The sequence below is a fragment of the Nicotiana attenuata genome, unplaced genomic scaffold (genome assembly GCF_001879085.1).
Source record: "Nicotiana attenuata strain UT unplaced genomic scaffold, NIATTr2, whole genome shotgun sequence".
NCBI classification, from domain to species: domain Eukaryota; kingdom Viridiplantae; phylum Streptophyta; class Magnoliopsida; order Solanales; family Solanaceae; genus Nicotiana; species Nicotiana attenuata.
Genome location: NW_017670250.1, coordinates 949,827 through 964,810, shown reverse-complemented (window position 1 = coordinate 964,810; position 14,984 = coordinate 949,827). Strand labels below are relative to the sequence as shown.

Below are 14,984 nucleotides of genomic sequence, written 5' to 3'. Positions count from 1 at the left end.
GTGTCTGATTAGTAAGCATAAAATATAGTACCATGAGCATTTATATATTATCTAGGCAAACACTATTGAGATGGATATTGCAGGGTCGGAGTGGGCTTGGGTGTGGCAGTGTGTATTCATAGTTGGCACAAAAAGATTATAAGATATAAATTGATGAAATTATTGTTCCTCATTCCCTGGACTATCTTAAGAGCTGAAATGTATATATTGAGGTTTTCTTAAGAGTTAGATTAATTTTTAGGATTCATCTTGTTTAAACTTTCTGAATATAAACTTTTGGTAATTAAAAAGTTGGTTTTTGCCGTGGTGATTCTTTCTCGGTAGTCTTACTTATGAACTTAAGTCCCTCTTTTCTTCTCTCTTGTGTGTATGTACCTGTTTGTATGAAAGTGTGTTGAATTCTATTACCTAGTGTTATCTTTTGAATGTGTCATTCGGCTGCCCAGCCTAGAGAAAATATATATTGATTATTTTTATTGATTCTTTTTGAGTCAATAAGCTAATTCCTATGAAGTTTTATTGTTTGACAATGAACTAGAGATATTTGAGTTAGATGGTTAACAATAAAGAATCATAGTTGCCAATATATGTGCTTTCCTCACCCTCTCTTAACAATGTGATCCTTGTTTTATGTGCTTCATGGTGATCAGATTACTAGAATTGTTTGTATATATTTCATCAAGATTGAACTTTTCAACTGGTTGGGTCTTGAAAGCAGAGAAAATATTGTGCGACTTGATGAAATGAATGGAAGGTGTGGGCGGTTAATTTCAGTTTTCAACATTCAGTAGCTTCTATTTGTATTATTAGGAGTTGTTGAAGATGCTTTTAAGTGATGTTCGCTTGTGCATGTTAGTTGGAAGTTGTCTTACTGCCTGCTGGTGCTTTATGTGTTTTACTTGAGTAATATATGAAGTTACTGCCTTCTAAAGTTTGGTGAATTTGTTGCCTTATGAAGTTTGGTGAATTTGTATGACTGATATTTCCAAATAATGAAGTTGCAACATCTTTCTTATGATATTTTTCCTCTATAGTTACTATTGTCACAAGAAACTTATACTACTTATATCAAACATATTTGAAAATTACTGGATAGTAGTCCCTAGTTGTATCTGTATCTTCTGGCTATATACTATATTGTTAAATTGATTAAATCAAATTCTATGTTAAGCTTGTTTATATTGCTTTCCTTTCCATATGAGTTCTTTTTTAATTAGTTGCATGTAAACAAATTTGATATATTTTGTTGTTTTGATTGTTTTGTAGGTGAAATTAATGAAGAAGAGGTAGGCGAAAACAGTGGATACCTCAATTAAGAGTATTGGTTGATTGTTGCAAGGACTTTAGATGTTCTAGGGAACTTTTATCTTAGAAATTTGTAAAAACTTATGTATTCTTACTCTTGAATTTGTAAAACATTATTGTATACTTGCTTTATGTATGGATAATATTAGTTGGATAAATTGAATGATTTTGCAGTTTAATAGTTTCTTTTATGATTTATATAAATTTTAGTATATCATCTTTATTATATAGGTAAAATAATCATTGTAACAGGCCACCAAATCGTCGCAACAACTAGAAAACCCATCAAAATAGCTCATAATAACCGTTGCAATAGCTTTTGAGAACTGTTGCAATAGCCTCTAATAAACGTTGCTATAGATCCTAATAATCGTTGATATAGCATAAAAAAGCGTTGCAATAGCCCCAATTGCCATTGTAAAAAATGATATTGCAACACGTTTCAACCGTTCCATTTGGCATGATAACCGTTACGATAGATAGTGCTATGGGAACAGTTCCAAACCATTGCAATAGATTGGCCTATGTAACAGTTCTTCAACCATTGCAAAACACAGTTGCAGTAGATCTATTGGCACGCGACCTGATGTGACGGACCCTAAACCGTTGTAATATGTCTATGGCAACGGTTTTAGATCTGTTGCCATAGGCCTATTTTCTAGTAGTGGTTACCAAATAAAGTTCAGAAAATTCTTCACTATTTTCCTATGAATCTCATTTGGATTGTATTGACTGTTAGTTGGCTTACCTAGCCGGTCGAGTTAGGTGCTATCACGACTAGTGGGTTTTGGGTCTTGACAATTTGTCTCATTATTCTAGTGAAGTTGAATCTAAAATCCTACGTAGTAGGTCGTGGTTTTTGCACCTTTTGAGCGGGGTAATTGTTCACGTAAAAATTATTGTGTTTTACTTACTTTACATGGAAGGAGTAAGATAATGAACCAAGTTCTTTAGTAATCCATAAAGGCACTCAAACTAACAATAGCTAAAAAAAATTAATACGTCTTATAGTAGAGACAATTTAATTTTAAAGTTCATATTTTACCGTTAATGAATCTTTTATAGCTACACAAATGTTATAACATCTTTTACACTACAAGTTTCAAAGGTCTTATAGCCACATAAATATTATTATAATATATTTAAAATTACAAGATTTAATAGAATTTTAGTTCTTACTTAAACTCCGTATAAATCAAATTAAATCGCACCAATTGAAACGGAAAGAGTATATTAAAGGGAAAAAAGAAAGACAATGAGACATATATATATATATATATATATATATATATATATATATATATATATTATATTATGGATGTTCATTTAGTACTCCGTTGTAAATAAGCTTCCTGAAGAAGCTTATCCATATGGGACTCCGCCGTAAATATGTTTATCTATTTAGTACTTTATTGAAAATAAGCCTCCTGAAGAAGCTTATCACTTCGGTACCCGGTTATGGATAAATATTACCCCCGGTAGAAGATTATCCATACCGGGTATAATAAGCTTATCCTTTCGATACTCCGTTATGGATAAACATTACCCTCGATAGAAAATTATCCATACCGGGTATAATAAGCTTATCCTTTCGGCAATCTGTTATGGATAAACATTACCCACGGTAGAAGATTATCCATACCAGGTATAATAAGCTTATCCTTTCGATACTCCGTTATGGATAAACATTACCCCAATAGAAGATTATCCATACCGGGTACAATGAGCTTATTCTTTTAGTACTCCGTTATGGACAAACGTTACCCACGGTAGAAGAATATCTATACCTGGTACAATGAGCTTATCCTTTCAGTACTCCGTTATGGATAAACATTACTCTCAGTATAAGATTATCCATATCTGGTATAGTAGCAGCTTACACAGCAGATTGCAGTAGCAGCTTACAGAACAGCTTCTTTCTTCTATAAATAGAAGAGATTTCAGTTCATTATGTATATCAGTTTGAATTCGAATAATATATCAGTTTTTCTCTATACTTGTCTTCACTTTACAGTCTTTATTTTATAACACGTTATCAGCACGGGACTCTGACATCTCGAGCAAATACTTTGAAATAATCTGAGGTACGAACTTTCTTTTTCTATATAATGTCAAATCTTTCTAAACATGAATCTGTAGCCCTAGATATATCGGGCAAAAGCTACATGTCTTGGGTGCTTGATGCTGAAATTCATCTTGACGCGATGGGTCTGGCAGACACCATCAAGGATAAAAATCAAGCATCAAACCAAGACCGTGCCAAGGCAATGATATTCCTACGCCATCATCTTGATGAGGGCCTGAAAATGAAATATCTTACTGTTAAAGATCCAGTCATACTGTGGAATAATTTGAAAGATAGATATGACCACCTGAAGATGGTCGTTCTTGCACAAGCACGTTATGATTGGACTCATCTAAGGCTACAAGATTTTAAATTTATCAGTGAGTATAATTCTGCTATGTTCAAAATTATTTCGCAATTGAAATTATGTGGTGATAATATTACTGATCATCATATGTTGGAGAAAACATTCACCACTTTTCATGCCTCGAATATGCTCCTACAGTAGCAATATCGAGAGATGAGATTCAAAAGGTATTCTGAACTTATCTCACATCTTCTTGTAGCCGAGCAACATAATGGGCTATTAATGAAAAATCATGAAAGCCGACCTACTAGTTCTTGTCCATTCCCTGAAGTGTATGAAACGAACTTCCACCAATCTAAGTGTGGAGGAGGTCGTGGCCCCAGTCGTGGTCATGGCCGTGGTCGGGGAAGAAATTTTAATCATGGTAATAATAAAGCACCAAAGAACCCTCCTCACCACCAACAGTGGAAAAGGAAGGAACAAAAGCATGAAGCGGTGCAAGCACCAAATGCAGAAAATGCATACTATAGATGTTGAGGAAAAAGGCATTGGTCAAGTACTTATCGTACGCCAAAGCACCTGTTGAGCTTTATCAAGCCTCCCTAAAGAAGACTGAGAAAAATGCTGAAGCAAATTTTATTTCTGAAGATAATTTAGACTTCATGCATTTAGATGTAGCTGATTACCTGCACTCCCAGATGGAGAAACAAGTCATGTGATCGGTGGTGGATCTGTAGAAATATCAATATTTTAATTTTTGTTGTTTGTAATAGATAATATGTTTATGTAATTGTTGTACATAAAGAAAAATTATGATTTGATAATGATGTTTACTATAATATATCTTATTTATATCATTTTGGAGAATATGGATAACATTATTAGATCAACTTAAACTCTAGCATAGTTTGCAAGAAATATACAACCACCAGAAGTGGTTATATTTCGTATATCTCATTGTAATTATATTTTATTAACCACCAGAAGTGGTATATGCTTATGATCACCAGAAGTGATAATTTAGGCTTTCTATGGTTACAATTGAAGATAAGCTACATAAATATTCTCTATATTAAAAGTACGCCTCGATTTGCTCCTGAAGTAGTAAATATTTTAAAAGAGGTTGAGGAATCACAATTTGATGTGATTAATGCACATGTGGATAATTATGTTCGATTTCCTGAAGGATGAGAACTTTTGATAATATTAATCCACTCCCTGAAGTGAATGTGATAATATTAATAAATCTGGTAAATAAGAACGCGCTCTTGATGTGAATATATTACAATTCACCTCCAGAAGAGGTAATATAATTAAGAGAATATATACTCATTATTTCGTATTTTAAATTTGCTTATAAAGAAGTAACACAATTGAAATTGCCTCCTGAAGTAGGAAAATATTTTTAAGAGGTGTGTTCTTGTGCTTAAACAATTGTTTTACATTGTTTATTTGATTGTAATTTTCTCATATGATACCAGAAGTGTGTGAGCAATATTTGATACTACAAAATCTATCAACAACTCCCGAAGAGCTAATTATTTGCCTAGAAGACACATGACACCAGTAGTTTCCGATAAATATTAGATTGTGGATAATAAATGAAGGCTGTGGAAGAGCTTATGTCACGACCCAAATTCACTAAGGGTCGTGATGGCGCCGGACACCACTATCAGGCAAGCCAACACCATTTAATGTCACGACCCCAACCCGGTCGTGATGGCGCCCAACACAGTACTAGGCAAGCCCGACCAATTCAACACTCTCAACCCCTCATATAGAGTTCATTACCAATTAACAAAATTTAAATACCAAATTAACATGATTATAAATCTATAACAGTAGATAAAATGTGCGGAAAACAGAAAATATCATTACAAATCCCACCGATCTGGTGTCACGAGTCAAGAGCCTCTAATACAATATGAGGAACAGCCTAAACAAAGATAGTCTAAAATGCTGAAAATAAAGAGGATAGAGGGAGAAATCGGGTCTGCGAACGCCATGCAACTACCTCTATGACGCTGGTGAGATCTGAATAGCAGCATTAGCTCAATCTACGCCTCCGGAATACCTGTATCTGCACACATGGTGCAAGGAGTAAAGTGAGTACTCCGACTCAGTGAGTAATAGCAATAAATAATGACTGATGGAAGGAAATCTCGTAAAAAGCACTAAGCAGTTCTATATCAAAGCAGTAAGAATAGTTAAACAAAAACTGAATGAGGAAATCAGGTAAAAATCCTTTAAACCAGTACTCAACCCATTTACTCCTCCCGATAATCGAAATCATAATCATACCACTGCGGCGTGCAGCCCGATCCATATAGTATACTGCTGCGGCATGCAGCCCGATCCATATATATATATATATATATATATATATATATATATATATATATATATATATATATACACTTTTGCGGCGTGCAGCCCGATCCAATAATAATAGTCGACTGCGCTCACTGGGGGTGTGCAGACTCCAGAGGGGCTCCTTCAGTCCAAGCGCTATACTACTGCGGCGTGCAGTCTGATCCGTATAAATATACTGCTGCGGCGTGCATCCCGATCCAATAATATACTGCTGCGGCGTGCAGCCCGATCCAATACATATCAAATACCCTCACAACGGGGTCCTCAACCCCTCTCAGTCAATATAACTTAGCCCCTCGGGCATGCTAAGATAGGATAGGGACTCCAGCCCACATGTTACTCTCGTTTTTGGTTTAGTTACTCCAAAGCCGGTTCATAATAGATTAAACAGTTAGAAACATGACTAAGGGTATAATGATATAATCTACAGGTCGGCACAAGGCCCCAAACATGGCAACTAGCCCAAACTATAATGATATAATTTAAGTCTCGGTCAAAAATACAGTAAAATCATCAATCGGGATGGATCAAGTCCAAATCCCCAGCAGTAATGGACCCCGCGCTCTCCGTGCAGCGTGTGTCTCACCTCAACATAGCACTACGTTGTGCAAATCCGGGGTTTCAAACCCTCAGGACATCATTTATAACCATTACTCACCTCAAGCTGGCCAAAGTCCTAGCTCGCTATGCCCTTGCCTAGCAAATCAACCTCCTCGCGCGTCGAATCTGGCCAAAACCACAACGAATACGTTACAATAGGCTAAGGGAATATAACCCAATCGAAAAGACTCGAAAAATATCGAAATTCACGAATTTGGCAAAACCCGAGCCCCGGGCCCACTTCTCGAAAAATCAGAAAATTAACATCACCGGATTCCTCATCTCGCCACAAGTCTATGCATATCAAATTTACCAAAATCGGGGTCTATTTGGCCCCTCAAATTCCATTTTAAAACACCAAATTCTCAAGCCCTGGCTTTACCCTCTTTTGATGAATTTCAACAAATTTCCATGTTAATTCTACCATAATTTCATGTATTTAGGCCAAGGAACTTACCTCCAATCACACCTTGTCGAAATCCCCCTTCAATTCCGTCCAATAGCTCTCAAGGTTGCTTAAAAATAGTGGAAATAGACTAAGCTTCGCGGAACAAAAATGAGCATTAAAACCCTTCTGATAACAGGGATTCTCGCACCTGCGGTCCCTTTTTCTGCATCAGCAACTTCACTTCTGCGGTTATTTTCCGCTTCTGCGGAACCTCATTTAAAAGCCAAGACAGCTTCTGCGGTCACCCTCCCGCATTTGCGGACACCGCACATGCGGACAATCTTTCGCTTTTGCGGAAACACCTAACATTCCCTTTTCGCACCTGCGACACGCCTACCGCATCTGCGGCCTCGCAGATGCGGTTTCCTTTCCGCGTCTGCGGTTGATCCCTTCCAAGCCATTGATCGCATTTGCGGTCTATCTTCTGCACCTGCGCCGCTGTATCTGCGGTTCCTTTTCCGCAGATGCGGAAAAACCAGATACCAGGTGCCTTCAGCAATCACCCAACTCCAAATTTCATCCCGCTAGCCATCCGAAATCACCCCGAGGCCCCCCGGGACCTCAACCAAAAGTGCCAACCCATCCTAAAACATCATTCAAACTTGCTCCAACCATCAAAACACCACAAACAACACCAAAACCATCAAATTACATCGAATTCAAGCCTAAGTTCTTCTAAAACTTCCGAATTACGCATTTGATCAAAACACCGACCAAAACACCTCCGAATGACCTGAAATTTTGCACACACATCCAAAATCACCTAACGAAGCTACAGCAACTCTCGGAATTCCATTCCAACCCTCCGATCAAATTCTCACCTATCAACCGGAATTCGCCAAAATACTAACTTCGCCAATTCAAGCCTAATTCTACACCGGACCTCCAAAATCAATTCCGATCACACCTCTAAGTCACAAATCAACCCCCGAAGCTAACCAAATCATCGGAAATCACATCCGAGCCCTCTAACTAATAGGTCAACATCCGGTTGACTTTTCCAAAACAAGCCTTCCTTAAAGAGACTAAGTGTGTCATTTCCATCCAAAACCAATTCAAATCGACTCGTTCACTCAAGACTCTCGTAACAAAACATGAGGAGGAAGAAAATGGGGGAAACGAGGCGGTAACTCACGTGACGACGGGCAGGGTCGTCACATTTAACTAGAAATTTCTCGTTTTAGATATTTCTGAAATCACTTCTTTTATAAATTTAAACAATAAATAATAAGTTCCACTGAATAAATAATGATGTCTTTTAAAAAACTATTGAACAATCCTGAAATCATGCCAGAACCCGGTGTCACAAGTGCTTGAGCAATTACTAGGAAATCCAATAAAGTGCAATAGCTGTCCGGAATACAAACTTGGACAGAAAAGAAATATAATACACTGAAAGGGACTCTGCTGGCTGCGGGTCGTCTCGAGGGATGCAGCTCACCTAAGTCTCTGTATCATCCGTACTGCTACGCCCATTAGGCCACTAGACGTACATGTGCTTGTGCAACAAAAATGCACAGCAAGTGTAGCATGAGTACAAAAATAACATGTACTCAGTAAGTATCCCGCCTAACCTTGAAGAAGTAGAGACGAGAGGTCGACTTCAACACTTACTAGTGGTCCAATAATAAAATACCAATTGTACAATAAATCAAGGATTACTATAAACATGGCTATAACTCAATAGAATGGAGCAAGTAAACAATTCTTTATTCATAGGGAAATTTCCAAATCCGTTTTCATCATTTATACATTTATTCTCAATCCGGGAAAGCAATGTCCTCCTTTATAAATATCAAGGGAAGCAATACAAGTATGCGCAAATCATGCCGAGGTCATACGGTCCGATCCAACAATATTTAAATTCTGCACTGCCAAAAGGGTCGAATGGCACGAACCATAGATGCATATATTACCCCGCTCGTGAATCATACGTGCGACGCGGTCAAATATAAATAATAGAGTTACCCCGCTCGCGAATCATACGTGCAACGCAGGTACTCATAAACACACACATTCAAACGGTCAATTAAGAATTCATCAAGAAACATTTATCCAAGGAAAAGTCAATTCTCTTTTAACGATTTTAGAAAATGAGGTTTAACCCTTTTTAGAAATTCTTTTAACAATTCGATATGATTTAGGCAATTTCAGTTGTCAATAAGATTACAAACATTTCAGGTATAGCATGCTTTTGGATCCTAGACTACCCAGACTTAAACATAATAGTAGCTACGCACGGACTCTTGTCACCTCGTGCGTACGTAGCCCCCACAAATAGGAGCACATAACCAATTATTTCACCTATGGGGACAATTCCCTCTTACAAGGTTAGAAAGGAGACTTACCTCGCTCCGAAGTCCAAACCGATGCCCCAACGCTCCAAAACTAGCCAAATAACGGGCAAACCAATGAAAATACACCCTAATACTCATAACAATTCAATTTATATAAAATCCCAACTCTGCTCGAAAAGTTGACAAAATCTCCCTCGGGCCCACGTGCCCGGATTCTGAAATTTTTCAAAGATAAAGTTTACCCCCAACCTCACGAACTCAAATATATAATTGGCTCTCAATTTCATGTCCAAAATCGTGGTCAAAATCCAAGAATACAAATTTCCTAGATTATCTTCAAAATCCAAAATTTCTACTAATTTACATGATTTTCCATGTTAAAATCTAGATAATCCAAGTAATTAACTTGCAATAGGTGGGAATCACTTACCTTGACATTGATGATGAAAATGGAGCTCAAAAATCGCTCCTAGGTCGGCTCCCATGGAGGAAATGGGATGAAATGAGCCAAAACCATTTCTTTACACTAATACACTGCCGATATGACTCTTCTTCGCATTCGCGAGATCACCACCGCGTTCGCGAAGAAGAAGTTTCCCAAAAACCATTTTCCAAACTCTTCTCAGACAGCCTCTAGCATAATAGCAATAACTGTTTGTACAAAACCCCAAATGACAAATGGTTTAATATTTTGAAAACTAGACACCAAGATCTACAACTTTAACGTTTTGGTAATCTCCCAATTCCTTATAGAATTTGAGATATAATCTGCCAAAGTCAGCCCTGTGCAACACAAATAATTTCTTCTTCATCTTCCCGGGCAGCCTGTAGTGTACCAGCCATAACTTTCTATACACAAATCCAAATGCTAAATGGTTTACCTTTCTGAATCTTGGACACAAAGGGCTACAACTTTTACTTTTGGATCATCTCCAAATTCCATATAGATTGCGAGATATGAGCCTCCGAAGTCAGACCTGTGCAACAGAGATTTCCTTCTTCGCGACATGAGAGTCCTTCGGCGAACGCGAAGAACAAAATCCCATAAGCCAAATCCTTCTACGCGAACGCATGATGACAATCGCGGACGCGTAGAACAACGCCCGACACCAGCATCAGCAGTTTCAACACAGCCCGAAATGCTCCGAAACCACACCGAAACACACCGGAGGCCCCCGGGACCCCGTCCAATCACACAACTCAGTCCCCTAACATAACACGGACCTGCTCAAAGCCTCAAATCACGTCAAACAATGCTAAAACCATGAATCGCACTCCAATCCAAGCTTTGTGAACTTTAGAATTTCAAGCTTCTATATTCGATGTCGAAACCTATCAAATCACATCCGATTGACCTCAAATTTTGCACACAAGTCATATTCGACATTACGGACCTACTCCATCTTCCGGAATCGAAATCCGACCCCGATATCAAAAAGTCCACTTCCGGTCAAACTCCTCAATAACCTTCAAATTTCTATATTTAGCCAAATGACTTCAAAATGACCCACGGACCTCCGAATTCACTTCCGATCGCGCTCCCAATGCCAGAATTACCATACGGAGCTATTCCCAGACTCGAAATCCCAAACAGACATTAATAACACTGAAATGCACTTTAACCCAAACTTATTAAATTCTTCCAAAAATGCTAACTTGCACAATAGGTGTCGAAATGTTCCCGGGTCTTCCAAAACCCGACCGGACATACGCCCAAGTCCAAAATCATCATACCTGCTGGAACCTTCGAATCCCAATTCCGAGGTCGTTGCTCAAAAATCCAATCTTAGTCAATTCTTTCAACTTAAAGCTTCCGAAATGAGAATTCTCTTTCCAAATCAACTCTGAACTTCCCGAAATTCAATTCCGACCATGCGTACAAGTCATAGTACCTGAACTGGAGCTGCTCATGGCCTCAAACTGCTGAACGACGCGCTAGAGCTCAAAACGACCGGTCGGGTCGTTACAGCTTATATACAAATATGTCATTCATATTATATGATTATGGTCAAAACATATGTTGTATTAAAACTGAAGTTTACAAATACAAATGACTATCATATTCAGACTACAAATGACTGGAAAATTGAAAATCTTCATGTTTCCACAATCATAGGGGGTAAAATAATATGTATGTGAGAAGTTACCCGCCTTATTTTTCAATTTATATTATATCATGTATCATAGTAAATTAGAAGTTTACTAATGCAAAAGTAGTCACGGTAAACTAGAAGTTCACTAATGCAAATAGTAAACCAGAAGTTTACTAAGAGATAGCACATGCCATGATAAACTTGAAGTTTTATTTGCCATTTTTGAATGAGCTATTTAAGAATTCAGATAAGCATATATTGAAGTACTAGAAGATTCTTCAAGAATTCTCTTATGTTGCTTGTTCTCATAATAAATTGATTATACCAGCTAAAGTTGGGACTAAGACCCCTGAATTCTGAAATATATAAAAGGTGAATATGGGTCCATTCACCTATCGTGTAAACCACTTATAGATGCATATATGAGATGGTTACATGTGTGATTATTGTCAACCTGCAGTTTGGCATTTGAAATTGTTTTTCTCAAATAAGAGAATGGTTTTCAGATTATGAAATCAAGACAATTCATCTTGATAATGCTGGTTTAGTATTGAATACCTCCTATTAATTGCTAAATTATTGCTTATGAGAATAAAGCTTCATGTGTTGGCCTAAGATTTTCCAAATCCCATACAGCATCACTTGTATGCATCAGATCAACAGTATATGATAAGTCCTCTCCTCATAATTGGTTTAGGATCAGAAACCAAATATTTTTACTATCTAATAACTTTTGATGCGTGGTATGTGATTAATTTCTCTACCACAAAGCACAAAGATAGATTTCCCAAAGAAGATTTGGGATATATGTTAGTTTTTCTAACATTAGGGTGATGAAATAAACAACTGGAAAATATGTTATATGAATCAAATTATCATTAATATGATCCTCACTTGGAAGATAATTCAAGTCAAATGCCAAAAGCACTTGTCGATCCAAAATTAAATATCATATTTCAGCTGCAAATGCTCCTATTGAAATCGAAGTCCCTGAGGATAAAGTTTACTACACGCATGAAGCGTAGTAAATCGTTCGGTTCCAAAGGTAACAATACTTGAAAAATGATAGGAGCAAATGATCAAAATGATCATAATAAGGAGGAAATGAGCTCTAGAAGAGCCCACGATATAACATTTCATGAAACTCCAGAAGAAGTTCACACTACAAGAAAAATGGTTTTTAGCGAAGGGAAATCCAGTCGTTAAAAGTTCAAATCCCGTCGCTATAAGTCATTAACGACCGAACAAAATCCGGTCATCGCCGGTCGTTAGTGGCTCCGTCGTTAAAAGTTAATGACCAGATTAGAATCCGGTCGTTAAATTCCTTTAACGACCAAAAAAACCTCCGGTCATTATTTCTATTCAGCGACAGGTGTTCCCTTCGTAAATTGCCAAATTTCCCTTCGCTAATGCACATGTAACCATTTTATAGTCTTGTTGCTAAAGAGTTTTAAAGACCATATTTCCCTTTGTTGATGTAAAATTTTAATAAATATAATTACACCAATTTATATTTTTCCCTGTAGTTATAAAATGATGATCATTACCATATGCTTTCTCACACTTATATATACAACAACCACACATCTAAAAATATACGAAATAATCAAATTCATACTCTATAAAATTTTATTGTCATTACAAAGAAGGGAAGGTTCACACTGTCTATAAATATACCCATCCAAATTGCATGACAGTATTTTTATCAACTCCTAAAAATAAATAATAGAACTATAACACGATGTACAAACGGCAACATCTTTAAACCACTGCAAACAGAACAAAAATCCTATAATGCTTCAACTTGCTCCACACATTTTTCAAGGATAGGTTCTTCAAACTTCAAGTTCTTGATCTTGATCTTGATCTGTTAAAAGAAGAAGTCATGTCACATTAGTGAAAAACTCCGACTAGCTACTTTATTTAGGAAACAAACAAATAATTTAATCACCAAATCAACTAAACAATTGGAGTAAATATTGTTTGATTAAACTAGTACAGCCAATGATTAGTTTTAAGAAGTTTATCTTTTATGTTCAAGTACTAAATAGAGATGCCCCTGCAATTGCACAGGCCCAACGAACTAAATGTTTAGCAAGTGTTCTCTTTCATGCTGATATTGTGTAATGCTGGGGCTAGTAGAAATAATGCTCCCTATTGAAATCAAAAAAAGTAACCACAAGGAAAAGAGCATTATGTACAACATGGACATAACATGGTACTTTTTGGTAAAATATTATGTGCAAAAGAGGACAAAAGTACACTTAGATCTCGAGTACTAAAGTTCAACCATAACCAACCTTATTGACTGGGCTTTGGTAGTAATTAGCTAATCTCACGGCAATACGCGAATGACGAAGACATCTGAAAATGCATGGAAGAAGAGTGAGGACTTCCAGTCTTATTGTCTCATCCAGTACTGGTGCAATCGAACGGATTAACTTCGCAAAATCACCTGCACTCTAAGGAACAAAAGTTAAAAAAAACCATGCTTAAGCCAAGGAGTCGAGGAAGCATCCGACTAAATTAAAACACCGATTTACCTTTCTGCAATAGTGGGCATTGTCACAGCTTCTAACTTTCATATACATTCTAGCTGTCACATACATTTTGGATGAATATGTTTGTAGCATTATTTTCAAAACTTGCTGTTCTTGTTTCATAGATAAAAATAACACCTTTTTTTGACTGGATATTTAAGAGTACAACTACATATGCTAGACGTCTTGTTTCAATCTAAACCAACAAGTATTTTGAATCGAACACAACTTAAAACAGTAGACTTTGTCCATGTAGTTGGCAAGGAGCATGCTAAGCCAGGCATGACTAAATCTCCTACTGATAGTGAGGTAAAGTTGACTGATGCCTCAGCTGTTAGGAAAAATAAACTTCCACCCGATATCCCTGCTACAAGAGCTTTGGAAACAATTTACAAGGCAGTGAGTAAGGCAACTGTTGTTGCACTAACTGTTACTGCTGCACCTGTTACTAAACCTTCTACTGCTGATCAAGCTGAATCTACTGTATAAATTGAGAAGGCTAAGGATGATATGACAACTGGTGATCGAATCACTGTATGGCCGGATAATGTAAGTGTTAGGGTATTAGAGTATGCAGCTTCATCAGGTACATCAAGTATCAGCTGGAATTGAGCAGGCTGCACTTGGAGCTTTGACACATACTGATCCATTGACTACAAAGGTGGATCTAGCTACACCTAAGGCTGGGCTTTCAATGGCTAAAGGTGTTGGGCAGACAAGGAGATCTGTTACAAATCCCAGCAACTGTGCTTCAAAGAGCAATGACTGGACAGTGGTGAATCATACAGCCAGCAAAGAGAAATCTACAGGTCTCCAAAATAAGATTTTATCATCAAAGACCATTGATTCAAACTCCTCTGATGCTTTGGTGAATGAACATGAGCAAGATGTGAAGGAAGCTGGGAATATGAAGCAACAGATTGGCGATGAGGAAAGGCTAATAACTGGACTGGTGC

General features: G+C 37.3%; 1 protein-coding gene across 1 annotated transcript; it reads left to right on the top strand.

Annotated features, from left to right (window-relative positions):
* Positions 1–3,413: 3,413 nt before the first annotated feature.
* LOC109236667 lies at positions 3,414–4,214 on the top strand. The gene is made up of 2 exons (XM_019402863.1): positions 3,414–3,750; positions 3,937–4,214. The coding sequence occupies exons 1-2, from the start codon at positions 3,414–3,416 to the stop codon at positions 4,212–4,214; spliced, it is 615 nt and encodes a 204-aa protein (XP_019258408.1).
* The last annotated feature ends 10,770 nt before the right edge of the window (positions 4,215–14,984 follow it).